The 27,385-nt window shown below is 43.7% G+C and overlaps 11 protein-coding genes across 11 annotated transcripts; 6 read left to right on the top strand and 5 right to left on the bottom strand.

Annotated features, from left to right (window-relative positions):
* Nucleotides 1-227: 227 nt before the first annotated feature.
* Nucleotides 228-1,031, top strand: FA14DRAFT_116437 (NAD(P)-binding protein; the record flags this gene model as incomplete). Its single annotated transcript, XM_025496176.1, has 1 exon — nucleotides 228-1,031. A coding segment is annotated over one exon (804 nt), but the record flags the coding sequence as incomplete, so codon positions are not given.
* Nucleotides 620-3,207, bottom strand: FA14DRAFT_160690 (protein serine/threonine phosphatase 2C). Its single transcript, XM_025498784.1, has one exon. It carries the CDS (start codon nucleotides 3,154-3,156, stop codon nucleotides 1,072-1,074), a length of 2,085 nt encoding a protein of 694 aa, XP_025355928.1. The 5' UTR covers nucleotides 3,157-3,207; the 3' UTR covers nucleotides 620-1,071.
* A 211-nt stretch (nucleotides 3,208-3,418) lies between these two features.
* Nucleotides 3,419-6,064, top strand: FA14DRAFT_105862 (ARM repeat-containing protein; the record flags this gene model as incomplete). The annotated part of the gene is made up of 1 exon (XM_025495759.1): nucleotides 3,419-6,064. A coding segment is annotated over one exon (2,646 nt), but the record flags the coding sequence as incomplete, so codon positions are not given.
* Nucleotides 6,065-6,558: 494 nt separating this feature from the next.
* Nucleotides 6,559-9,473, bottom strand: FA14DRAFT_160689 (putative SEC27-coatomer complex beta subunit). The gene has a single exon (XM_025498783.1). The coding sequence runs from the start codon at nucleotides 9,317-9,319 to the stop codon at nucleotides 6,677-6,679; it is 2,643 nt and encodes an 880-aa protein (XP_025355926.1). The 5' UTR covers nucleotides 9,320-9,473; the 3' UTR covers nucleotides 6,559-6,676.
* Nucleotides 9,474-9,704: 231 nt separating this feature from the next.
* On the top strand, nucleotides 9,705-11,234 carry FA14DRAFT_160688 (uncharacterized protein). Its single transcript, XM_025498782.1, has one exon. It carries the CDS (start codon nucleotides 9,768-9,770, stop codon nucleotides 11,151-11,153), a length of 1,386 nt encoding a protein of 461 aa, XP_025355925.1. The 5' UTR covers nucleotides 9,705-9,767; the 3' UTR covers nucleotides 11,154-11,234.
* Nucleotide 11,235: 1 nt separating this feature from the next.
* On the bottom strand, nucleotides 11,236-12,209 carry FA14DRAFT_164421 (uncharacterized protein; the record flags this gene model as incomplete). The annotated part of the gene is made up of 2 exons (XM_025499885.1): nucleotides 11,236-11,957; nucleotides 12,167-12,209. The coding sequence occupies 2 exons, from the start codon at nucleotides 12,207-12,209 to the stop codon at nucleotides 11,236-11,238; spliced, it is 765 nt and encodes a 254-aa protein (XP_025355924.1).
* A 24-nt stretch (nucleotides 12,210-12,233) lies between these two features.
* FA14DRAFT_44775 (uncharacterized protein) lies at nucleotides 12,234-13,972 on the top strand. Its single transcript, XM_025502357.1, has one exon. The coding sequence runs from the start codon at nucleotides 12,505-12,507 to the stop codon at nucleotides 13,657-13,659; it is 1,155 nt and encodes a 384-aa protein (XP_025355923.1). The 5' UTR covers nucleotides 12,234-12,504; the 3' UTR covers nucleotides 13,660-13,972.
* Nucleotides 13,973-14,284: 312 nt separating this feature from the next.
* FA14DRAFT_123259 (tannase-domain-containing protein) lies at nucleotides 14,285-19,526 on the top strand (the record flags this gene model as incomplete). The annotated part of the gene is made up of 4 exons (XM_025496561.1): nucleotides 14,285-14,760; nucleotides 15,094-15,883; nucleotides 17,577-17,807; nucleotides 18,570-19,526. The coding sequence occupies 4 exons, from the start codon at nucleotides 14,285-14,287 to the stop codon at nucleotides 19,524-19,526; spliced, it is 2,454 nt and encodes an 817-aa protein (XP_025355922.1).
* A 405-nt stretch (nucleotides 19,527-19,931) lies between these two features.
* FA14DRAFT_172231 (uncharacterized protein) lies at nucleotides 19,932-21,604 on the top strand (the record flags this gene model as incomplete). Its single annotated transcript, XM_025500392.1, has 3 exons — nucleotides 19,932-20,486; nucleotides 20,557-20,587; nucleotides 20,648-21,604. Exons 1-3 carry the CDS (start codon nucleotides 19,956-19,958, stop codon nucleotides 21,601-21,603), a joined length of 1,518 nt encoding a protein of 505 aa, XP_025355921.1. The 5' UTR covers nucleotides 19,932-19,955.
* Nucleotides 21,604-24,183, bottom strand: FA14DRAFT_160684 (uncharacterized protein). The gene has a single exon (XM_025498781.1). The coding sequence runs from the start codon at nucleotides 24,152-24,154 to the stop codon at nucleotides 21,752-21,754; it is 2,403 nt and encodes an 800-aa protein (XP_025355920.1). The 5' UTR covers nucleotides 24,155-24,183; the 3' UTR covers nucleotides 21,604-21,751.
* Nucleotides 24,184-24,426: 243 nt separating this feature from the next.
* FA14DRAFT_155027 (uncharacterized protein) lies at nucleotides 24,427-27,252 on the bottom strand (the record flags this gene model as incomplete). Its single annotated transcript, XM_025497728.1, has 1 exon — nucleotides 24,427-27,252. One exon carries the CDS (start codon nucleotides 27,250-27,252, stop codon nucleotides 24,427-24,429), a length of 2,826 nt encoding a protein of 941 aa, XP_025355919.1.
* Between the last annotated feature and the right edge of the window lie 133 nt (nucleotides 27,253-27,385).

The raw sequence follows: 27,385 nt of genomic DNA, 5'->3' as shown, positions 1-27,385 counted from the left end.
CACTTTAACAACCCTTAGTGCATTTCAGAAGAACGGGAAGGATGAAAAATGTTTGACAGGCTGTCTCAAAACGATCATTAAGATTGTTGAAGAGTTGTATAAAAATGCAAGCATTCATCAACACACTCATTGAAAGAAGGCAAGAGATTATATTTGCATTGACTTTTTTGGCAGTGCTTTATGTTCCGTACAAAATATTGAGTGAAGTCAAACAAGCTTCTTTTCAATGGAATGATCAACTTGCAATCGTTACTGGTGCTTCAGGTGGCTTGGGCGCTTCAATCGCAAAGAAACTGATCGCCAGAGGATGTGGTGGAGTAATTTGCGTTGATATAAAAAACAACGAATGGCTACAAAAGGGCGAAGGTAACAATTATCCGCGTGCGAAGAGCATTCGTTGTGATATAAGCAGACCAGAAGAAATCACACAGCTAGCAAACACGATCAAGGAACAGTTCAGCGATCGAAAAGTATCAATCTTGATCAGCAATGCTGGAATCATGCATGGCGCCCCATTGCTCGACCTGCCAGAAGGACAATTCGAAAAGACAATCAATGTCAACTTCACTTCCTCGTACTACCTTTTACGAGCATTTCTGCCTGATATGATTTCTGCAGGACGTGGTCATATCGTTGCAACATCTTCTGTGATGGCATATCTGGGCGTCAGTAGATTGAGCGATTACGTTGCCAGCAAACATGCTTTAACAGGTCTGATGGAATCATTGCGATACGAATTGGATAAAATATATCGCAAGCCAAATATTCGCACATCGATTGTGGTTTTGGGTCAAATGACAACACCTTTATTCTCTAAATACAAGATGTCTAGTATTGGTGGATTTCTGATGCCGTTACAAGATCCCGATTCGGTGGCAGAAGATATCGTGGATAACATTCATCTCAACAAAAGCTCATACATCTATCGTCCTTATTTGGCTCGATTAGCAACAATCGTACAAGCGATGCCACAATGGATACGCGATCTAGCCCAAAAAATTTCAGGAGCAGATGAAGCCTTTCAAAATTAAAACATCGCTTTCATAATCTTATAGAATTAAAACACATGTATCATAGCTTTGCTTTTGGAGCTTGTTCTGTAATCTCAGCGATTGATGCTGGTGTATTTGCATTCATTGTCGTGCTTGATTCGCTTGGCTGATTAAAGACAACAACATTGACCGTTATATCATCACGATAACGCCTTGAATGTGGAGCTGGGATGGCCAATAGACTCGCAACACGTTCTCGGTTCGCACCGCCCAAAGCGTTCCTTGTCAAATGTGTGGCCAAATTATCATCTTCAAAAACGTATCGAGAAAGCTTGTCCTTCAATAGAGGATGCTTGTTCTTTGTCTCCTTGGCTGATGTATCGATTTGATCCGTTGTTGCTCCTTCGCCTGCCGTGACACCTTTGTTGTTGGCCGTGTAACATCTTGCTTGCAATTCAGCGGCGTCCAAAGTTCCACGGAATCCTGATAAATGTGTAGCAACAAGGCCAACAGCATCTTGATTGGAGATATCATCCCACAATCCATCAGTTGCCATAATGATAAACTTCAATTGACGTCCTTTATTCTGCGATAATCTCCTCCATTCCACAACAGGCTCCGCGGTAACATAAGGTGGTGTCAAAAAGTGCCTTGGCGGTCCACGTATGGATGTACGAGATTCAGGTGGTAAGAATGCATCATACAGTCGCTCTTGCAATGATTTGTCCCATTTGTACCGTGCATCTCCAAACGCTCTCGTTGGCTCCAAACCACCCAACACTCTTCCACGCATGATGACATGTTCGGCTTCAGATGCAGGGTGCTCAGATCGCATCCTTTTTGCTTCTTCTTCATTTCTGCCCGTTTGATCTTTACTCAACGCCTCGACTTCCCATCTCTGCTTATCGGAATCCCACCAGCCTGCAACCGCTCTGCTGTCTCCTGTACATGCGACATATATATCTCCACGCATGGTATCGATATACGTCAACAATGCACAACTTCCACTCAAAGCTGGCAGCATGGTCTCATATGCGCTTCTTTGTGTGACTGTGTATCCTTCACCAGCTGATCCTGAAGCGCTTCCTTGAGGGAAAACACTTTGTGCTAATGAGGACAGTCGTTTGATTTCCTTTTCTCCTTTTGCGTCATTCTGTTTGCCAATCATTGCATCTCTTGCTAATTCATATTCCTTCAACAACCCAACGGGTCGATTAACGATCTCTTTGTCCAATCCTCGGAATGCTTTACTAATCGCTCTCTTTATGATTTCAGGGTCGCCATCAAGCCCAGAAGTTGACAAAGCCTCAGAAGAAGCAGCACTTTCAGGTCCGCCAAAGATCGAACGCCAAAGTTTAGCAGGTAATGTTGCCTTTGCTTTGGCAATTTGACCGTATTCACCTGCTTCTCGAATCACTTTGTCAAGCTCAACGGCTACCAAAGGAATCAACTTTTGCGATAAAAGTTGACTGGTGTGAAACCCGGAATGACCATCCATCACAGCGAAGAAAGCCAAATCGCCCAATTTTTCCTTTTCCATCCCTGCTGCTTCTCGATCTCTTTGAACGATGACTTGAGAATGACGATCTTCGATGGGGGAGTTGCTTGCGAGGCTATTCGTTTCATACCGCTGCACAAGACATTGCGATGCTTCATCAGTGACATGTGTCTTGCTCTCAAATTCGCGAAGTTTATGATCCACTTCGTTGGGATGTAAAGTATAAATTGGTTTTGAATGTACCACACTTCCGTCAGGAGCACGCATTGGAATTGTGAATTGTGTACGAGGTGGTGGAGACATACTGAAAGTTCTCTTTTGTTGTTGACTTGCCAAATCGCTTGAATTGGGAGATGTTGTTAAATACCACCAAGCACCCGCTACTGCTACTCCACCTGTTGCTCCGACGATGACCCACTCTCTTGCACTTTTACCTCTTGAGCTAGCTGGAGAGCTAGAGGACGGCGAAGAGTTAGGAGAGGAGGTAGTTGAAGATGTCGTTCCCGCAGATCCAGGCTTCGAATTGCTTGCCGGGGTAGAAAGTCTCGGTGAGTAGGAGATATACCGATTTCTGGTGATTGATACACTATTCACAGCAGTAGCCCTTAATCGTATGCTAGACAATATAGAGGCATTGACATGCAATCCCAGTTGTCGCCTTAGCATGATTGTAATGATCTACTTGAAGAGCAAGCTTACAACGAAGGGACGATGGTGATCACAGTGGAGAGAGCTTCTCTTCTAGTCATTTGATTCGCGTTATAATTTAATTTTCGAAGGAAATGCACGAACCATGGCAAGTAAGCAGGAGAAGGTAATGCCCCTTTTAGCGCGTTTACACAGGGAAAGGTGTTGGTCTGAACCTCAACACCATTACCATTCAAAACCTAATAAGATCGCCTTGTGCGGTCAAAAAGGTTCCATAACAATGGATGCCAACCTACAAAAAGCATTATTGGATAGGGTCTATGAGAAACGTAAAGCGGCAACACTGGAACTGGAAAAGCAAGCTCGTGAAGCATTGGCAAAAAATGATCGTGCTAGAATCAATTTGATCATTCAACAATTATGCTCTTTACTCAATTCAAATACTTCTTCCGTCTCCAATCCACAAAGTGTAAATGCAAGAAATGGAGGTCTAATCGGGCTGGCAGGTATCGGTATCGCTTTGGGTGTCGAGATTGCTTCTTATTTGGAACAGATTGTACCGCCTGTACTAGCATGCTTTGTCGATCCGGATAGCAAGATTCGATACTTTGCATGCGAAAGTTTCTACAATATCGCAAAGGTTTGCAAAGGTGAAATTTTGATGTATTTCAACGAAATATTCGATGCTCTTTCGAAACTAGCAGCAGATACCGAGCTATCAGTGAAGAATGGAGCGGAACTTCTAGATCGACTGCTAAAGGACATCGTTTGTGAAGCAGCGTCACATTATATATCTCAATATCAGGACACATCTTTGATCAGAGCACGGCAAGATGCTGCTGAAGGAAATCTAGGTGGACAAGCAGAGCTGGATGTAGCAAGGGAAAAGTCAAATACTACACAGGGTGGAGAACAAGGTGAAGCAGATACAGCAGCAAACAAAGCATTCAGTTTGGCACGCTTTGTACCTTTGTTGGCAGAACGTATTTATGTGCTCTCGCCATTCACAAGGAACTATCTCGTTAGCTGGATAACGGTTTTAGATTCAGTTCCAGACTTGGAACTAGTGACCTATCTGCCGCAATTCCTCGATGGATTACTGCGCTATCTCAGCGATCCAAACACTGATGTTCGTGTAGCAACTGCAAAAGTACTCGCTGACTTTCTACGTGAGATTCAAGAAGCAGCAGAAGTCGCTCGTGCCAGACGGGAGGCTGCTCTGCGAAAAGGCAATACACAGAAAGCGACGACTTCGACACACAAAGAGACTCAGGATCAGGGTGATTCTACGTCAGAAGTAGGCCTGGGATTGGAGTCGCCTAAGCAAGAAGGAGATACTACCTCGAACGAAGTTGAAGAAGAATGGGTTCCAGCGCAAGAGGTACGCATTGATTATTCTGCTATTATGGAGATCCTGCTGAATCATGTTGGAGGGCCCGATGAAGAAATTCAAGCTACAACACAACAATGGATTGCAGAACTGCTTATGGTTGTCAAAGAGGTTGTCATTCCATTCACGCCTCGACTCATTCCCTCCATTCTGCCAAATATCGCTCATCATAGCCCTGCAATTCAGAATGCAGCAAATGTGTTGAATGTGAACTTGTATCAGATTATAGAAGAGATGAATTGGTCACCACCAGCGCAAGGCACAAACGAGGAAAGGGCTTCAAGTCCCAAAGCAGAAGGTTCCAATTCCCCCGAAAAGAGAAAAATGGCTTCTCCCGCCATCTCACCAAGACTCAGGCCAATCGCTGAGGCCCATGGCGGTGGTGGTCAAAGCTCTGAAGGTGCGCTAGGCGTAAATTTGTTATCTTTGAATGACAATACCAGCAAAGTGACAGGAGATCCATTCGATTTGCAGTCCACGGTGAATGTTTTGACCCTACAGCTAATAGATGAGCACGAAGAGACTCGTGTTTCAGCGCTGGAATGGCTCTTGATGCTACATCAAAAAGCGCCTAGAAGGATTCTCAGCATTGATGATGGAACGTTCCCTGCCCTGCTAAAGACACTCTCAGACCCAAGTGAAGATGTCATCAGGTGTGATTTGAGATTGTTGGCTCAGATGAGCGGTGCCTCAGATGACGCCTACAATTCATACCTTGCAAACCTGGTCAATCTTTTCTCGACAGATCGACGTTTATTGGAGGCAAGAGGTAGTATCATCGTTCGTCAACTATGCACAACATTGCATACCGAACGTGTATTCCGCACGTTAGCAGAAATCTTGGAAAAGGATGAAGATTTGGAATTCGCAAGCATTATGATTACAAATCTCAACATGATTCTCATCACCAGTCCGGAACTGAGTGATTTCCGCAAACGACTTAAAAATCTGGAAACGCGGGATGGTCAAAACTTGTTTGTCAGCTTGTACAGAAGTTGGTGCCATAATGCCGTTGCAACATTGAGCTTATGCTTATTGGCTCAAGCATATGAGCATGCGAGCAATCTGTTGAGCATATTTCCCGATCTAGAGATCACCGTACCTTTTCTGATTCAAATCGACAAATTGGTGCAATTGATCGAATCACCCGTATTTATGACGCTACGATTGCAATTGCTGGAGCCTGAAAGACATCCACACTTACTCAAAACATTATATGGTCTACTGATGTTATTGCCACAGTCGTCAGCCTTTGCTACACTGCGTAACAGATTGAATGCAGTAAGCGCTTTGGGTTATCTGCATGTCGGATCAGGTAGTAGGATAGGTACCGGCCAAGCGAGCTCCAATACCTCGAACAATTCTGAAAGAGGCAATGCAACCAGCGGAAACTCTGGAGGGGGAGGTTCAGGAAGTGGTGGCAGCGTAAGTGCAACACGTAGCAAGATCATTGGAAGCAATCGTGAAGACTTGAAGTGGAATGAGCTTTTAATTCATTTCAAAGTTGTTCAAGCACGTCATGAAAGAGCAAGAAGGGCACAACAAGCGATTGATTCAAACGATGAGAGCTCTCACTTGCACTTCAACGCAATCGCTGGAAGTAGTGGCAATGCAGGACATGCCAGCAGTAATGGAAGAGTTGGCCTTGGATCATCGAGCAATAGCAATGGACGAATTTTGACCAGCGGAAAGAGAAAGGTTGCGGGTACAAGTGGAGCAGGAGGCGGTGTTCGATCAACTTCTGGTAATTCTGCAAAAGGTGGTGTTGGTAAAGGAGACATTTCTGCTGCTTCTAGCTTTTTCCGTTTGCCAATCGGTACGGCTTCTAGCACGGGTAGTGGTAGTGGTGCCACAACACCAACACCCGCTGCTGCTGCCATCACGCCTAGACCAACGTCCCCCGGCGTACGTAGAGCCGGCAATTCTAGCACACCTTTCGGTAACCCTTCCAATTCATCCGTGCCCAACCTTATCAGTCGAACGATGAGCCTATCCAATAATACATCACAACGCAGACAGTAATCGGCCTTTGGAAGCATCTGTATTATCACTTATCTTATCTTAATGGATTCTCATACCCCATTTTATAATCAAAATATTCATAATCGTAACATAGCTATACAAATTTGGTTAATGTGGATCTAACATTCAAACGCCATTGCTTGTGGCTTCCGTTACGATTGTTGATTCGGTCATTTGATCCTGTGCCGATGCATCTTCGACTGCGTTTGTTGTATTTCCGTTTAGGCCAGAAGCTCCATTGGTAAGGGTGGGAGCGACAACTTTCGGTGCTTCGTTCGACTTCGCCAGAGCAGTTGGTCCTTTTGCTGCAAATTCACTTTCACGTTTCAGAGCTTCCTTCCATCCTTCTTCGAATGCCTCAGGATTCGAAGTTGGATCTCCCAAACTTGTAGCGATTGCATCTTGCTTGCTTCTCTTTGATTCTTTCAAGCTTGCTCTCCACAACTCAACAATCTCTGGCACACGTGAAGGTGCGTAACTTCTTGCAAACAAAGCAGCTTCGGGTAAACGACCGGATTGAACAAGCACGTCAACACTTCGACCAGTATCACCCAATTGCAAATAACAGTTCATAGCCAAATTGACAATCTTCTTCTCCGATGCCATCTCGGCAATGCGCTGAAGCAGATCTCGATCGCCTGTAGAGGATGCGATCAAGAACAATGTTTGTAGATCAGAAGCCTTTTCGAAACATTCTAGTGCAAGTCGTAGGTTCCATTGCAGTAGTGCTTTATCACCAATCGTTCTCCACCGTAATTCACTGCCTGCTTCCGGTCCATTTTGTGCAATCTCTAGTGCTGTATCGAAATCGTCTAGCGAAACGGCCAAGTCGAATTTGTGATCGGGATCTGTAGACACTTCCAAAGCCAACTTCTTCAAGTCCTGAGATTCCAAGAATCTTGCAATTCGGTTGCGTTGATCAGCTGGCACCGTCTTGAGAATCTCACTTGCTCCCTCGTAGTCTTGACGAAGAATTGCAGTTTGATATTCAACAACCGCTAGACTGAGTGCAAAGCTGTAAATCGAAACATCCTTGTCTACTAGATAGACACGACCGTGTGATGGTAGGTAGCCCAATAGATATAGTTCCGTATCTGTATGGTTGACTGTGTGTGTTTGCTCTCCAACTAGGTATTGGATTCTATTTTGTGCATTTGTGTAGATGAAGCATTCTCCTGTCCATTTTGCCGTTTTTACCACTTCGCTAATCTCTGTCACCACATCAAATGCGGATTCCACACCTTCATCTTCGACATATTCACCACTGTCCAAACCATTCTGATAAGCTTGACGATCGAATCGCAAGATGTAGAAAGACTCTCCACTGGTGATAGCGACCAGTTCACCTGTCGACGACCAGGAAACATCTTTTGCTTCCACCTCGATTCTACGAACCAAAGCTCCCGTGTCCCAGTCGTAAAAGCATGCAAATCCTGAACCCGTAACACCAAGCAAGGCGCCACCTTTGACATCTTCAACAGCATAGCTGATGTTGATCAAGTTAGCTCGTTCACGGAAGTTACGGAAGACTTTGACGAGGCTGTTACTTTCCTTGACAGCGTATGTGTTACTGTCACTTGCCCAAGCGAATGCAAAACCCGTGCCGAATGCTTTGTTGCGCCATGCGAGAGCGGTATAGATGATGTACTCTCCATCACCACAAACGGTGACAAATCGGCCATTGGGCGAGTGCTGGAGCGATTGAGCGTGAACTTCGGTGGATCCCATCTCGCGAGATCCAGCTGCGATACGTTGACCGTCCACAAGAGCATCAGTCTCGGATGCACCCAAATTAGCGCTGAGAACTTCTGCACCTTTAGCCCAAACGACTTTACCACTTGTATCCATGCTAACGCTTGGCTCTTCCTTGCCAAGTTTTACAACAACAACACCATCATCGTAACCGATGGCAATGTCATTGCCTGTCTTTCTGTAAGCCACACACCAAGCACGTTCGAGGCCGTAATCAAGTGTAGTCTCGAGACGGTATGTGTTGCTATGCCATAGTTTGACGGTACCATCTTCGGAACCGGAGATGATCAAGGGCAACGAAGGGTGGAAGCAAGCAAATGAGACGTTGGACAAATGACCGTCTAGTGTTTGGATGCAGGATTTTGAGATGTAATCCCAAATCTTGACTGTACGATCATCACCTGTTGTGACGAGATATGGTTTTTCACCTCCATGGTAGTATTCGACGTAATTGACTCCTTTGTCGTGTGCTTCGAGAGTGAAGTTTGCAGTTGCGGATCCAGGCGTCCAGATTTTGACTGTACGATCCAAACAAGCAGAAGCGAATGAGTTTGAGTCTTTTGGGTTGAATGCCAAATTCATCACGAAATGAGTGTGACCCTCAAAAGTTTGCAAATGTCTCCAATTCTTATCCCAGTCCCACATCTTGATTGTCATATCATCACTACCCGTCAAGATGTAGCTGCCTGTGGGATGAACTGCGATGCATCGAATATAATCAGGATGGGCTTCAAACGCAATGACTTTTTCGTGGGTGTTATAGTTGAAACATCTTAATTGGAAATCATCACTTCCAGCAACGAACCAATTCTTGCGTGCAATAAACTTGACACAACGAACAGGCACTTCGGCCACCTCGAATGTTTTGATCAATGCTCCTGTTTCATAATTCCAAATGTTCACTGAACCGGTATATAGACCTGCTAAAAGCCATGGTTCTGTTGGATGGAAATCGACAGCCTTTACACGATCAGATCGAGCGAATAGCTTTCTAGTGATATCGAGAAGCATCGGCATGTTGAGCTATTCCAACCGCAAAACGGGCAAGTCTTTCTTCCTTTGTCTTCACCCTTTCTAGACTCGTGAGGGAGGCTGTCGAGATTGTGTTATGCGACAGTGATTGCCTCTGAGTGTTGGACTGGATTGGTGATTGTAAGAGTGTAAGTTGACAAGCAAGCATTTGTTCTTCCAATTATGTGTGCACGACCTCAATTCCCGGTTAAGACGTGTAAAGGCGTTAGAGCGGTGTCCATCTTCCTTCTTATGCCTGTGCATCATGGAATACGTTCCAGCATTGCAGCTTTGGCAGGGCGCGTAGGCTGTATTGAATATGGATCTGCACCTTTTGACACGTGAACACAACTTTAAATTTCTTAGCGGGAAATTCTATACTCCTCATTGATGATGGTGAACAGGATGATCCCTTTGCCTGTCCATATCACATTTCTGCACAAGCTTGAGAAGGATGCTTGCAATTCGATCTGTTGCAGCAAGTAGGACAGCATGTGTAGTCACAATTGGTCAAAAAGCTGCATGTATGCAGATCAGTTCATCCAGAAATGCTCACAGTCAAAGTCAAAGCGATAGAAAGACGAATCAACAGGAAAGAGCGATTCGAGTGAAAAGTATGCAAAAGGCGGCATTAAGAAGAAATTTTAATGATTCCAATGGATCTTTTAGCAAGGATCGAAACGGTAGAGGTTATGACAGAAATGAAGCGAGATCCTCAAAGTCAATGATGTCGAATTCATCCATACGTGACAGAAGGCATAGAGCTTATGATGGCCAGGCATCAACTGAAGCTTTCCCCTTCCGGAATCGATACAACAAAGATCAAAGCGGTAGAAACTTTGGCAGGAGAGAAATGAGACTCTCTCAGCCGATGATGTCAAACTCATCAATACGCGAAAAAAGATATAAAGCTTCACAAAACTTGATGCAATTGTTAAGTGCAGACATGACTGCTTCAGCCGCATGCGAGGTGGCAATCGAAAAGGTAGAAGCAATGCAACCGTTTGTGAGGAGATCGACATACGTATACAACCCGCTTTTGAGACATCTGTTACGTGCGGGTAGAGGTACACAAGCGATCAGAACTATGCAAGAGATGAAAAAGAATGGCGTTTCCCCATCAGTGGAAACATTTTTAGCTTTATTCATGGGTGCCGTTCGTATTAGCATACATGCAAAGAAGGATACGAATCTTATCTATAAATTCTCTACCATCTTTGACCAATTTGTGGAATTTTGGAACGATGCTATAAGGCACGATCAAGGAATGATAGAAAGGGAGGACGTGGATTCCGAGCCGATGGAAGAGGAGAGAAAGGGAAAGCTGATCAAATACACAAACACAACTGCTGAATCATATAGGACAACACAGATAGAAGCATGGGAAAGTGCAATTGTCGGATATGTCAAATTTTGCAAAGCGATGGACCATTACTTGGAGTTCATGCTGTATTTAGGCTTTGACGAGAAAGCAGCAAGAGTATTTTTGGGCTCTGCCGAATTGGCCAAACCGGCTTGGTCTAAGTCAGGCAAAAACTATGCACCGGGAATGGTTCAAACATTAGCAAGAAGAATCTTGGCCCATGATCACAAACCAAGCAAAAAGACTCGAGACGAGGAAGTATGGCAAGAAGCAATTGAACATGCACGCTTAGCGATTAAAGACGAAGAAGGAAATCGTGCATTGAAGTTACTCGATCGACAAGTAGAGGAGAGAAGATGGAAGACCATGCAGAGATCCAATCAATTCTCTTTAGCGCTGTCAGAGGAAGATCGACGTCAACTCTTCGATGAAGAGACGGCTAATGACGGACCGCCACGATCAAGTTCCCGAGTGTGATTATTGTAATTTAGAAGCCTTTACTGTATTTGTACTTGCCTATCAGATACAATCATATCATGATGCATTAAAATGACTCTACTTATACAATGCTTTCAAGTTCTTTGGCGAATTGGAGATTAGACGTAATTGTCGCTTTCTTTGGAATGGCGTCTTTTGCGGCCTGTTCTGCTTTGTTGGTAAAGTGAACAGTTTGTGTTGTAGGATTGATTTGCCATCCTCGTTCGGCGGCAAATGCAGACACAGATTCCATATCGTTGAAGAATAGCAAAGTGGCTGCATCACTCAATGGCAAGCTGTCGTATGCCTTTTCTTCGCACGAAGCAATTTCTCTGCGAATAGTTCCCATCAATTCGTCAACGAAGAAGATGTATTCTTCTCTGGGAACTTCTTTACGTGCTTTCCATACCTTTGAGTAACTTCCTTCCATCAGCCATCGTTCCAGGTTTACAGGATGCTGTAAGAATGGCGAATTGGCAACCAGATTTGGTGGCAGGTTCTCAAGAGTTGTGTGGAATTGTGAGATGGAATTGGACGAGAGCAAACGCAAGAGTGATAATCCTAACAAAGCCTCTTCGTTCTTTGAGGGTGGTAAACTTGCATGGCAATCTTGGTAGAATACTCTCAACAAGCCGATATACCGATCAAAGCTATCAACTTCTTTATGCTTGAGACTGTGAAATGCTCCAACTTCTAGGATATCACGAGCCATTGAGAATTCTTTTGGATGAGCTGCTGCTTCGGTAGGAGATGGTACTAGAAGTCCTGCTTGTGTTAGTTCAATCTTTGCTTTTGTCAATTGTCCTTTAAGATTCGACGATCCTGAAGAATAGGCTTTGAGCACCTCAGAGTGCGTGCTTGATATTGTGCTCATTTTCGATGTTTGATTCAACTCTATGACGATGATGGGAAGAAGATTGCTATGGTTGAGAATCTTGGAGTGTACATCATTCATCCAAAGGGACGTGCGCCCAATTACGCGTACACATTCAAGCTTAGACTAAAGCGCGTACTATTGTCATCAGAGCATACCTGCTGCCTGTGGAGAGCATGCATTGTTGAACAAGAACCACAACCATAGCTTCATCACGATTATGAATATTTTGAGATCGACAAAGCGGTATGAGAATGCATTGGAAGTGTTTGAAGATATGAGGTCCTCTAAATTACTTGAACGTTGATTGGTGCATTCTAATGTGTTCGGGAACTCCGTACATCCATGCATACCACCTTCATCAACACATTCTTTGATCTTCGCTTTGTGATATTCTGCCCCTAAACCCTTTCATCTTAAGAATATATATTTCGTAACCTTGTCTTTATCTTTTCCATCGTCAAAGCAACCATCACGATGGAAAACGAGATCGATCGAGCAAAGTCACCAAGACTATCCGAAATCCAACAGGATGACGGTGTCTCTCGACCAACGTCGCCAAGACTATCGTATATTCAACAGGATGATGGCGTCTTTCGACCAAAGTCACCACGATTATCGTATATCCAACAGGATGACGGTGTCTCTCGACCAAAGTCACCACGATTATCGTATATCCAACAGGATGACGGTGTCTCTCGACCAAAATCACCAAGATTATCGTATATCCAACAGGATGACGGTGTCTCTCGCCCAAAGTCACCAAGAATATCGTATGTTAAACATGAAGACGGGGTCCTTCGACCAAAGTCACCAAGGTTTTCGTACATCAAACATGACAATGATATTGCTAACCAAGCTCAAGAGAATGATAATGCTAGCCAAGTCGAGAGTCCGATTGTCAGTCAAAAGCCACCCGTCTTTAAAAATAATCAATTACCAACATTTGACAACGATTATTCCGATGAGGACAGACCGGAAGACAAACCTGAATATTATGGCTTCCTAGACAAAGTTGGAGCACCAATGCCTACACTTATCGAATTCAATACGGACGAATTTCGTAATTGTGCGGTGTGGCTTTGTAGAAATGTGGCAACATTAGAGGAACATTTGATCCATCCAGATCGTTGGACATTGTGCTTATTGAATCACATAAAAGGACATATTGGCACCAGTTGGGCCGATGCATACATTTGGCAATTTCCAAAGACAAGACGGTTCTCAACATTTTGGAGACGTTTCTTAGACCGGTTCACGCTTGTTCTTCCGGTCAAACAAGCAAGAGAGCATTTGGTATCTCTTCAATACACATCCATGACGCAATTTATAGGAGACATTGAAAAGGTACGAACAGCCGTTGGAAGGATGGAAGAAGTAGAAGAGATTGTTCGTGAAATAATGACTGATAAACTTCCAGGTCAAGTCAAGAACCAAATCACCACACGAAGGATTAAGAAAGATCCCATTGATTCACTCATTAAGGAAATCGAACAAATCAATGTCATGTTCGAGCACGATCAAGCATTATTGGCTAGTACATATCAGTATTTGGACAAACGAGAATCGAGCTACTTTCCAGCGATCTTATCTCCTTCTTGGTCTAACTTAGTGCCTTTTGTATCATCTTGACCTGCCGCTGGATAGTCGGGAGTAAAACTTGTATATATGCATTGCCAATGATGCGCTCATCCGATCAGACGCCGCTCTAATTACGGTACACATCCTACGGCTAAAGGAAAAGGGGTGGGGAGAATGTGACCGTTGTGGCGGTATGGGGTACAATTTTGCGATTTCAGGACTAGAAATGAAAGGCAATTTCGCAGTTTCAAAAGCGCAAAAGGAGTCACCCAAATGAAATCAATAAATATGCGGCGCCTCCATTCTCAGAAGAAAAGGAGCTTGATGAAGCGTTGAAGGAGAAATTCTATCCTAATCTTCATATGTCAAAGTTGTACCGTGTGATCAATTCAAGACAGGGTTATAACCGTCTTTACGCCCTTTGAATTCACAGACGGAATACTCATTCTTGGCATTTATAGGAGCAGTGATTGAAGAGATCGAGCAGTCAATTTGAAATGACGGGGGTAGAGGGGAACGATGGGGGTAGAGTGGAATGGTGCAATGAAGTATCGGCTATACGCACGCTCTCAAAGGCGCTCCGTCAATACACCGCATATATATCGAACTTGATTTTATCCGCTTCCCAACTTTTACCACTATCATTGCCTGATCCTTCCATTATCCCCTCCTCATCATGAATCTCACAGCAACCTTCAGAGGTGCCCTCCTCCTCACTGCAACCTGGCTTGCAAGTTATAGTGCAGGCATACATCCTCATCCAGGTGTTCATGCTCAAGTTACCGGTTTGACGGCCGGCACAAAAGCAGAAACATTATGCAAACAATTAGGCCAAACTTTCCAAGCTCCTGCAGGATTGACGATCAACAACACCTTTTCTCAATACTTCCCTGAAGGCAGCACATTATCATTAGAAGATTTAACCAAATTATACCCTAATGGCACAATTCCGGACAATGTTCCTATAGATAAGGTATTGGACGGTGTAGGACCTGACTTGAACATAAAGGCACAAGCTGGCTACGGCAGGCTTGCCAGTCGTATCTCCTTTAATGGTCCAGTTGGAGGACTACCAGCTTTTTGTCGATTTGGACTTCAAATCGCTACCAGCCCTGTCACATCTGTTTTGACTGAAGTTTGGCTTCCTCTTGCGTCGGATCCAAATATACCATTGGCAAAGCCTCAAGGCGATTTCCCAACCAATACAACAGCTTATGAACTTGGTCCAGGTGGTAAATTCCTTACTGCACCACTTTATTACCTTCAAGGAAAGTACAAGAAAATTAAGCCATCACCGTATGCTTATAATCCACCAGCTCCAAATGATGTTCCAGCACCTCCTGAAAAGAAGGCCGACAACGGTACAGCCACAGCTAGCAATGGCACTCCGACTACCGGTACTGGTACTGGCACTGGCACTCCGACCACCGGCACACCAACTACGGTGACAAAGAAGAAGCGTAACAAAATTCCACCTCCGACTAGCGGTACTGGTGACCCTGGCACTCCGACCACTGGCAAACCAAACAAGAAGCGTGACAATACGTCGAAAATTCAATCTCTACAAGGAGATCAAATTCTTGGATCGAATAAAGGATGGAACGGAAGAATTGCTGTAATGGGTCACGGTGGTCAATTGGGTTACGTACCATTGGTCAGTATGAAGCAATATATGGGTCGTTATATGTTTGCTGTTGCTGGTACAAATCTTGGTCACTTTTCCGTTCAAAATGGAGTGAGTTCTTGGGTCAACGGAACGCAATTCAATGAAACGTTAACAGATTTCGCATCAAGAGCAAATCATGTTACCCTTTTGGTTGCTGAAAAAGCTGTTAACCAATTCTATGGAATCAGTCAAGGCAAACGTAATCCAAAGGAGAACAACCGTGTGTACCGTTATTATCTTGGAAGCAGTGTTGGTGGCGCGCGAGGCCTAAGCGCTGCCCAAGTGTATCCTGATGACTTTGATGGTATCATGGCAGGTTGTCCTGCGATCAACTTTATGCAAATGAATACAGCGCAGCTGGCGACATCTTCTGTCCATAACAAGACCACACCGATTGGCAAGACGGGATTCTTCACCAGAGGCGCACTTGTAGGACCAATCAAAGATGTTGTCTTGCAACAATGTGACGGTTTGGATGGCGTAGTAGATGGTGTGATCTCTGACCCATCAAAATGCAAGCCTCAATTGGAGAAAGAGTTATTGTGTGGAACAAACACAAAATATGGAAAGACAAATGCAACTTGTTTGACCCAAGACCAAATCAAAGCAGTTTATGAATTGTATAAACCTACAATTATTGAAGGTGAACAAATCTACCCAGCCTATTGGCCAGGCTTAGAAGTTTCCGCTTCCAGTCTATTTCCAATTAATGCAAAAGCAAGTCAATGGCATCAATTGGTCGTGTTAGAGAGACCAAAGTTGGATCCTAAATTCAACCCATTCACGAATATCACATTGGCAGATCTCAAAAAAGGAATTGCAGCAGATCCAGGAGGTGTGAATGCTTGGAAGACTGATTTGAGTGCATACATCAAACGAGGTGGAAAGTTGGTCATGTATCATGGAACGTCCGATTTCGTTGTTAGTCCACAATCTACGATTGATTATTTCAATGCGGCTAAGAAGGCTACCGCTGCTGCATTAAAGCTTAGCGAAGATCATGTCGGACAATCATTCAAATTCTACCAAATCAATGGCATGAAACACTCAAGAGGCGGTTTAGGGGCATTCCACTTTGGTGGTGTTTCACAAAATGACCCTGGCAGTCGACCATACAAGTTTGAATCAGGATATGATATGACATTGGCATTGATGGCATGGGTTGAAAAGGGTATGGAGCCAAACGAACAGATTGCAGCCCGTTATAATTCCAATTCAGCTGTAATGCCGCCTAGAGATGTTAAGGGTGGTGATCCAGATGTTGATTTGCCCATTGCTGATTCACAACAAGCCTTCTTTGCCGGTTTAGCCTTTACACGTCTGTTGTGCCCTTATCCACAAAAGGCTGTTTATCAAACCGGCGGCAACCCGCATGGTGTAAACGGCTTCAAGGCATTCAAGTGTGTTTAATTAATCGCCGAACAAAATCTATAATTAGCGCACTTCCTTCTTTTCCCCCCCCCCTTTCCCGTTACTAATGTTACACACGCGGTCAAACGCTTCCACACTAGTTTATATATGTCATACGTTTGTTCGACTGACACCAAATTTAAACTTTCTACTTTTATATGTGCCAAGCCCGTCATGAGTGATTGTTATACCAAACTACCAACATCATCCATCACCATTTAATCCTATACACTTCCATAAAAAAAGGGCGTCAAGGCTAATTGCTCCAACGAAAGGGCCAAAGCTTTTTCTTTTGGAGGCGTAAAAGGGGTACTCTGCATAGTGTAGAATCGAGTGAGCTTCTGATAAGCCTCCTAGTCTTCACACAAAGAAGAATCGAATCAGCTACTAGGATATCTCTTTAGAATTAGGGTCTTTCTTGGCCGATTTGTGATGCTATTGATCCGAACAAGCCTTTAGCGATCGCAAAGATCTCTTCCAGTTCTCAAAAAACACACTCATCATGTTTGGCAAAGATCCAAAAACCGGTAAAGGTCGCTCTCGTCTTTGGGGCTTCCTCTTGCTCACTTTGGTGGCCATCCTCTTATTGTTTGGACTTATATTTGGACTCGCCTTCGGATTGACAAGAAAGAAGCATATGAACTTAGATCCAAACCGAGATGATGGAGTCACCACAGCGGGATCTCAAGCACAATCAGTATGCGAAGCCTTATCTAACTCCATCAATTATCCGCCAGAAGTCAACGTCATGAAAGCCTTTTCTCAATATTTTCCCGAAGGAAGTATGCCATCTCTTGAAACATTAACAAACACATACCCCCGTGGATTCATTCCAAAAGGAACACCTCTCAAATCAATCTTGCACGATGTTGGACCCGATGTGGATCTCAAGAGTCAAATGGGTTACGGAAGACTTAACAATAGTGCTTCCATGAACGGCCCAGATGGAGGTCTTCCCGCTTTCTGTAGATTTGGAGCAAAGATTCAAACAAGTCCAATGACTTCTATCGTGAGTGAAGTTTGGCTTCCGCTTGAATCTAATCCAAGCATCCCACTCGCTCCGCCTCCTAAAGATTTCCCGACCGGCACATCACCCTTCACCATCAGCGAAAACGGCACATTTGTTTTGGGGAACGGCCAAACTTTGCAGTCCGCCATTGGCGCATCATCATCATCAGGCTCATCAGGCTCATCAGCATTTACCCGACATTCCAATTCAAATACGAATAAGCAACCATCTACTGACTTTAGACTAGGTTCTTCAAGCTTTCAGACACAGGATCAAGAGTCAGGAAACAGCTCAACAAGCCCCGCGAAACGTGCAACTTCAAATACCACACAATCTTTAAGTGGAAATGATGTTCTAGGACAAGGTCTAGGGTGGAATGGTCGCATTGCTGTCATGGGACATGGAGGACAATTGGGATTTGTTCCTATGCCTTCAATGAAGAATTATATGGGACGATATATGTTTGTTGTTGCGGGAACCAATTTAGGCCACTTCTCTGGTCTTGGGACGACAACTTGGGTGGAAGGCCCAGCTTTCAATGAAACGTTGACGGATTTCGGATCGAGAGCAAATCACCTTACTCTGCTTCTGGCAGAAAATGTAGTCAACTACTATTACGGTATAAAGCAAGGCGTTCGTAATCCCAAAGAGAATAATCGGGTCTACCGTTACTACTACGGCAGTAGTGTGGGTGGCGCTCGTGGTTTAAGCGCTGCCCAAGTGTATCCTCAAGACTTTAATGGCATCGTTGCAGGAGCTCCTGCTACGAACTTTTCCAATATGGGAGTTGGACAGCTTCACACAGCGTCTGTTCACGACAAAGAACTTCGAGGTGATGGTTATTTTTCCGACTTGGAATTATGGGGACCGATAAAGAATGCAGTCACCTCGCAGTGCGATGCGCTGGATGGTGTAGTTGACGGTATTATTTCTGCACCGCAACAGTGTAAGCCTCAATTGAATGCTCTGCTCTGTGGCACGAGTACGACATATGGTAAAAGTCCTTCAACTTGTTTGACACCACTTCAAATTTCCACTGCATATCAATTATACAATTCTACAATTATTGATGGGCAAGAAGTTTATCCCGCTTATTGGCCTGGCTTGGCAGATTCGGCAAGCCAATTGAAAGGAACGAATGGTAAAGCAAGTGGTTGGTATCAATTGGTAACCCTGCAAGAACCCCACCTTTCAAGTTCATTCGATCCGTACAGAGATATAACTTACGCTGCTCTACAAAAAGGCAATGCAGTAAATCCTGGAGGTGTGAATGCTGTTCAAACGGATTTGAGTGAATTTGTCAAGAATAATGGCAAGATGATCTTATACCATGGAACGTACGATCTCGTCATCAGTCCACAATCTACGGTAAATTATTTCAATGATGCGCGCAATGCTACAGCTTCTGCCATGCAAGTTCAACCTACGGAAATTGATAATTCGTTGAAATTCTATATCATCTATGGAATGAGACACACAAGGCAAGGGCCGGGCGCAATAAATTTTGGTGGAGCAGCACAAAATGATCCTGGAAGTCGTCCATACAAGTTTGAAACGGCATACGATATCTCATTGGCAATTATTGCTTGGGCGGAGAAATCGATTGAGCCTAATGCGCAAGTTGCTGCTGCGTATCAAAACAGGCAAGGTGTTTTGCCTTCTTCAAATGGAGATGAGATGGAAGATAATGCTCAAGTACCCACCACTCAACAAGTATACGCAGGAGGATTGATCAATACAAGATTGCTCTGTCCTTATCCATTGAATGCTCAATATCAGAACGGACAAAACGCTACCGGTGAAAATGGTTACCAAGCGTTCCAATGTTCATAAACACACCAATTTTTCAATAAAGCACATTCTTTGCAAGATCTTTTCGCTTTCATGTTTCTATACATTGATTCAGCATTACCCATTTTATTTATAGATTTCATCAGTACATTCTTTCTTTAGCATAATCAAGCACAATATCATTTTGTATCGGCATTCGTTTGTTGTATTAGCGTGCTTTTTGAGCGGCGAGTTATATCTCCTGATTCACTTTACGGAATGATCCGCTGTAAGCCAAGCAGTGCAATGGGCTATCCATTGATCCATGTCAGTTAAGATAATCGGCAAAAGTCTAAACTCCATGGCGGATTGATATGTTGAAGAGGAAAGGATTGGCTTATGCACTTTGTTGACTTTTCAGGTACGAACTATCCTCTGTTTGTTTCCCTTCCTCAACATCATCATCATCTTTGCGGAGAAAGTCTCGGGCTCATGATGGCGGGACATAATGCAGGCTTGATGCCAAGAAAACCATCCAGACGACCAGCAACAGCATCTGCTCGGGTGGATGAACGCGGTTCATCATCTAATGGATTCAAATCGATTCGATCTTCACTCAATGGCGGTCATATGGCAAGTACCTCGATCGGAAATGCACAGCTTTGTCAACATATGCATCAAATGGGTATCCCCTTCACATCTTCATCAACGTCACAGCGGAAAGAGGACGAAGAGTCTCAATCTGGAACTTCTTCCATTCTTCCTGTCAAGGTCAAACAAGATAGCTTTGGTTCTCATCGAAGATCAGTGTCGTTTCTTGAATTGGTGGACCGCAACTCGCGTGGACCGAGTAATTCACCTGATTCTACTCTAGAAGATATACGAAGGCTGGTACCTGATGTACCTCAAGATGAGCCAGAAACATCGGTCACCGAATTAGCCCCGAGAACTTCCATTGTTGAACCTGAAGTGCAGCAAAGAAAGGCAGACGTTGATCCTAATACACATTCGGTCCTCTCACAGGTGAGTGAAACATGGTAATATGCAGGCTAATCTTACTAAATGATTGTGCATCCCAATCTCTACTCGACAGGCATTGGGTCGAATTGCTGAGTTGGAATCATGTGAGTGCATACAAAAAGAATATCATGCTTTTCGACCCAGAACTGACAATTTTCCCACAGCCTTGGAGTATTACGAGCGAGCTTGTGTTGATGCAACATTCGATTCTGATTTCTGGCAAAAGGAGTACAATCGTCTTTATGATATCATGCGAATAGCTGAACAGAAACAAGAGCAAATGATGGTATACATCCGCAGACTTGAAGGAAGAGTAAAGAAGGAAGAGAAAGAAAGCGAAAAGGAAGATACAGGAAAAGCACGCAAGAAAGCAGATCGATCAAGTGCAGCCACGATTCCCATCCCTGCAGTGCAGCCTGTCAAAGGTGATGTGAATTCGCACAGTATGTTAGAGATTGCATCATCTTCCGCATCCGTTACAACGACTGAAGATCACAGTCCACTTGCAAGTCACTTACCCGTAATGAAAGGGCTGAAAAGGGTGACCTCCAGCAGTACGATGAAGTCAAAGGAGATGTTTGCTCTTGATCAGACTATGACCGCATCATCCACTTCCACCACGACACAAAGAAAGCAGATTAATCCGATCTGCAATCCCCTCATCGCTCCAATCATGCAAGACCAACTAAAATTACGAGAGCTGGGCAGCAATTGGGATCAAGAGAAGCGAAACGTCATTTCGAAATGGGTAAAGACGGCTCAAGTGAGTAATGAAGAAAAACAGAAGAGCAAGAGAATTACAACGATCGAACGTTCGTTGAAAGAAGCATCGAATATTCAGAACGCAAATGAGCTTTTCTACAAGGGATGGACGATAGATTCATCACCTCAAGAGGAAGAAGAAGAAGAAAATAAAGCAACGATCCAAACTCCATCACGGGAAGAAGATGTTCGAGGTCGTCATCCATTTTCGATAATCACTAATTCTGCATTGAAGGCAAGATGGGCAGATGCAGGAACAAACTTGGGCTTAGATCAGGAACAAAACGAAACACAGGCATATGCAGGCCTTCAAGCTCATTCACGGTGGAGGGTATGGAAGGCGAATATGGGCAAATAGGGTATACTCAATTATTGATATATGAAATGTTTAATATACAAAATGATAATGCCGATTTGTTTGTTATGCAGATCTATTTGTTTTGCCGATCTGTTTAATTTGCAGATCTGTTTGTTTTGCCGATCTGTTTGTTATGCAGATCTATTTGTTAGAGACCAAGATCATCCGGATACATGTGTTCGCCTGCAGCATTCAGTAACATGCGCAAGCAACTTCCATCTTGATTTGCCGATGCACAACGGAAGATATCACCGAACTCGTGAGAGTACATCAGCTTCTCAATTTGGGAATGTGTGAGCTCGTTCTGTCCTTGCATTCTATTTGAAGATGGCAATTCAGCGGAGGCTGGCAAGATATTGCAATGTGCAACATAACGGACGGAACCATCGCTTACTAAGCTTGTATAAAACGGTTGCTTCCTTCCGCCATTTGGTAGATCGTCAACATCCATTGCGCTGATCCAATCTTCCCCTTTATCGCATTTGACGTCCCAATCTTGAATGACTGCTTGGTATCCGTATACGCGATGCACGAAAACCGTTCCAACAGTATGCATTATCTTGAGTAGATTCTTATCTTCTTCCGAATCCGTTGCGGCCACCCGCCTCTTCTGTGATCGACCTAACCGATCTCGGGCGAGTAAGTCGTTGGCCAACGTTTCCAACTCCGCCAAGCGCATCTTTTCCAATTGACTTAATTCAGCTTCAGTCCTTCTTTTCAATCCGGACCGGATACTCAAAATACTACTTGGTAAATAATGTTGCGCGGTAACGATCGACAATGCAGTTCCGTTTCGATCTGCTTCATCTCCCAATTCTGTCATGGCGTTAGCTGCTGCAAACATTGACAGAACGGCTTTGGTTTCTGGACTTTGATCGCCATCTGTATACCTTCCCGCCGTTGCAAGGTATGCTTCCGAATCGTCCTGCCTTTTGAGCCGTTTAGAAGTTTCTGCGGGGTAATTAAGCGGGGAAACAAGGTACGACTGCCGATCTTCCGCATGCAGGAACGTTCTGCGTGGGTTAAATACGTTGTCGTCTGCTAGGATTGTCTCTTCGAAGATTTGATCGACTCTATTTTCTCCGCCTTTCTCAGCTAATGCTAGAGTCTCTGATCCTATATCTAAATCAGCCATCAAATGAGCGCCGTGAAGACCGTTGAAAATGTTGCGGGAAGCACGAAGACAAAGTTCCAACGGAGTGGAAGCACTTACGATCGCATGATCCGGACTTAAAGAGTTCATCCGAAATAAAACTTGTAAATTTTCCAATTCATATAAAAGTCCATCATCAGCGGCACTGATCCAAAATTTGTGATTAAGGTACTGAACAACGGCAAGCAATCTACCAGGCGTATTCGTTGGCAATGCGTTCAATCCTAGCCTGTTCGCCAACGAACAAAATACCACAACGAGCGTCAACGGCAGGCTTTCCCTTCCCGATTCGTCTAAACATAGATGTATAAAACTGTTATCGAGCCTGTGAAATTTGTGTTCCCGAGCACCTCTATAGCCTCGAATCTGCATGAACTTGCAGATTCCCTGTGCATATAGTCGTGAGCCACTGGTGTCAAGACTGATACCTTCTTTTGCAAGATATAATGAGCATGCAACTGCCAGCATATCTAGTTCGTTGGCTATCTCGTATCCCTCTCCGCCTCGGAACATAGAAAGATAACATAAGCCGTTCTCGAACACTTTAGCAATCGAAACGGAGGCTTCATTGATTCGGGAAGCTTGCACTGCACGTATCCTAGTCCAAGAAAATGGACCTTCTGTAACTTCATTAGATCTACTCATCCCGCGCATATGATTCAGCCCACATACAGCCTGTTGATGTTGAATGTACTGAAGTAGCTGCTTCCCGAAGTATAGAAGGGTCAAATGATGGGTTTTGGAACGTTTGGTGCCTTGCAATCGTAACTTGTATGCAGATGGAAATTCTTGCTCTATTCCCGCTTCGTTGATCAACAGATTTGAATCGGGATCGGACCTCCGTTGAACTGTTATGAGGGCGTGCAATATGTCTTTGATGTCGTCACCATACTGTTCATATATATCAATCATCTCTTGAAGCCATCCGAAAGACCGGAAACATTGAGCTTGAATGCGTTTCAGTACTTCGCCATCTATAAGCATACGCTCGCAGAATAGCTTGTAGAAGTCTGGCGGAGAATTAAGGTTTGCCGGTTCCTGAGATGAAGTGGATAGAAACTTCGGGAATGGTGTACCTGCATGTTCTAGAATCGAATCATGTGTATCGTTTTCCCGCTCCCGCTCCCGCTCAAAATCTTCTCTCCATATCCGAGTTGCTGTTTTATATAGAAATGAAATTCTTTTAGCATCCCGCCAATTTGACGTTCCGCGAATCTGGGACTTTCTGGAATCCTCCTCTTGCCAAAAGGAAAGGTAATACGGCTCCCATAGTGATGACGCTGTGGCCACACCTCGCAACGAGCGATTAGATTGTGCCACACTACTTAAATCTGTTGGCGTTAGTTGCTTGAAGATACTTACGAGTATCTCGTTAGGTAATTGACCGATATTGTTCATGATAAAAGTAGAATGTTATCGCCTTACAAGGTCGTGGGAAGAAGTTAAATGTTGTGTGTTTCCGATGATGACAACACTCAACGGAAATTAATACGCTAGTCGTGCATATACTACAGTAGTATCTTTTAAGTGGAGAATTTACACGCCTTTAAAGCAGTGAGGCAGACAAGGTACAATCTTCACCTTAGTCTATCATCCCGCTTGTCTGTTGTATTGAAGGTAATCACGATAACAAGTTCGGTTCATATAAAGGTAAAAAGGACTATATAACATCAGAAAGGCGTACAAGCAGATTTTAAGGCTTCTTTATACACATTTTCAAGCTCGAAATTAGCCTCGTCAGCTGCTTGCGATTCGAACTTATGAATGTAAGGGAAGTTTTGATCGGGAATGTTGTTGTGATGTGCGATCACTTTATATTTATTGGAAGTGTTCCCCTGTTGAGACATTCTTGTATTTCTTGTAGTTTCTAGAAAACTTGTGAGAAAGTTCTCACGCTGGGAATTAGCCTCGTCAGCTGGTTGCGATTCGAGCCTATGAAAGTAAGAGAAATTTCGATCGCGACCGTTGTTGTGATGTGCAATCACTTCGCTTACGTTAGAGGTATTCTCCTGTCGAGAATTTTCTGCGTTTTCTCGAGTTGTTTCAGGAAAAATTTGTGTTTGTCCATATTCGAGATCGTCTGTAGTAAAGCGTTTTATCTCTGGATTTTCTCGAACTTCATGTTGTGGATCTTGACTGGGAAAAACTTTGGGTGGATTTGTGTGCTTAATTAGACGCAATCCGCTCCCATCATTTTGAGCAGCTATACATCGAAAAGTGTAACCGAATTGTCTAGCTCTGAGTAAGTTTTCGATCTGTCTCGATGATAAAGATGCCTTGTGCGTACTGCTTGAAGGTTTATCTCCTGCTTTCAGCATGGATAAAGAAGCTGCGGCAGGATATGCATCTTCATGAGCTATAAGAAAGACTGTTCCATTTGCGGAAATGACCTTATAGATATGTTGATTGGTCTCTTTTTTCTCTGTGATCCAAAAATCTATAGCGGGCCTATTTCTACTAAAATTGTAAGTATTCCTTTCAAAGCAGTCAACAATAACGGCAGCGAAGCCGTCCTTCCAATGTACAATAATTGCACCAATAGGATATGCATCTTTACCTTTGTACCAGCCTTCATGTAGATGTCTTTCCGTGCCTGAGTGAATTTTCGGTTGCATAATATCTGAAGTGTCTTCGTGTTCACCAAAGTTACACAATGATTTCCAATCGATAGAGTGGCCTGTATGCATTATGACACTTTCTGCCACTTTAAAACTCCTAACGGTCTGCGAAAGATCTGGTAAACGTGTAAAGAACCGTAAATGTCTACCGGCACTTGCTAAACGCTTTCCACTTTGAAGGTTTCTTAAAATCGACCTTGCAGGCTGTATAGGGGCTGGATAAACGGATGAAGTAAGATACACTTGCCGGTCATATGTGTTGTAAAACGTCGTCCGAGGATTAAAACCATTATCGTGCCTTAGTAGAGCGTTCTCAAATTGAAGATGAACATAGTCACCGAATGGAACGTCTTGTTCAATATCTGTGACTTCAATTGTATCAGATTTGACGTATGTGCTTCCAGCTTTAGATTCAGATTTGCGGGAACAGCTGCGTTGGACATTGTATATCATTTCAAGACAGCATTCCATGGGTGTCATGGCATAAACCCTTGCCATTTGCGGAAACCTATAAATTAGCTGCCTTAACCCAAATTTTTGCTTTATCTGATGGGTTTGATAAATGACGCCACCCTCCAAAATGCTGAGCCAATAAAAGTTGTTCGAAAATTCTTCCCTTTGTGAATCTGAGTTGTAAATGGCAAGCATTGGTCCTATTGGTGTACTAACGGGAATAGCAGATAAACCAATTCTCCATGAAAGAGAGCTAAAGATAACAGCAAAAATCAAAGCTTGACATTCTCTACCAGATTCATCCAAGGAGAAATGCAAGAACGTTTTGTTCAACTCTAACCTATCTGCTCCGCTTGCACATCGAAAACTGTTTTGCAGCATAAATTTGTATATACCGTTTGCTGTGTCTTTTGAAGTATGCGGAATACCCTCTTTTCGCAGAAAAAGCGAACATGAGACTGCTAGCATGTCCATTTCATTTGCAATTTCATGACCTTCACCTGAATTGAGCATAGACAAGAATGAAAGACCATTCTCTATCCTTTTGGCGGTTTTCAGGTGTAATGGCATTTGATCATCAGGTATTTGCTGGGTAGAGCTAAATTCGGTCCACGAAGGTTTACGATTTTCTTGCACTTCTTCCATTTGCCAAAGCTTTAATCTTAGTCGTTCAATTCCATAAAATGCTTGTTCCTTTCGTAAATATGCTAGCAATTCTTCACTAATTTGCAACAAAACCAAGTGATGACTAATTGATCTGCTTGTTGAGGGCTTTCGTACTTGTAAAGCCGAGGGGAATCCAAGAACGTCTTCAAGGGCAATATCATCGTTGAATTCAATGAAAATCCCTGTACGCTCATCAAACCTCTTTTGAGCAGTAATTAAAGCAACAAGCACATCCTTTACCTCGTTCCCGAACTCCTTCACTACGCCTTGCACTTCTTCAGGCCAAATAGTTGGGTGTAGAGATGCTTCCCTGATTATTTGTAAAACAACTTGATCGATTCGCATACGCTCACAAAACAGTTTATAAAAATCTGGTTGCTCGAGAAATCCGGGTACGATTGACGCTGATCTCGAACAAAGCAACATCGGAAATGGTACATGCTCACAGTCTGTTGTTGTATCACGGTTATTGCGCCAGACTTCTTCGGCGGTTATGCGCAAACAACGAATCCTTTTTATGTTTCTCCAGTCAGAGAGCAAGTTATACTCAGCTCGATCTTGATTTTCCTCCTTCCAAAAGCATAAATAGAATTTCTCCCAAAGATCAGGATTGATTGCCAGCCTATGAAGCTTACGACTACTTTTAACGACCTGACTAAGCTCTTCCGGTAACAGAAGATCTAAGATTCGTAAAATGATAGCGTTTGGAAGTTGAAAGAAACCGCTCTCCCGTTGTCGGTTTTCACTGATTGAAGGCATTGTCGTAATTTGCTCGATTATTTCTGGTGATGATGGAGGTTCCAGATGTGAATATTGTGTCAAGATGTAAGTAGAGTGGAAAGCTCCATTGCAGGCGTGCACAGGCCGGATGCTCTTTAACCTGATTGATGAA

This window comes from Meira miltonrushii (genome assembly GCF_003144205.1).
Source record: "Meira miltonrushii strain MCA 3882 unplaced genomic scaffold FA14scaffold_2, whole genome shotgun sequence".
Lineage (NCBI taxonomy): Eukaryota > Fungi > Basidiomycota > Exobasidiomycetes > Exobasidiales > Brachybasidiaceae > Meira > Meira miltonrushii.
This window is presented reverse-complemented; position numbering and strand designations above follow the sequence as displayed.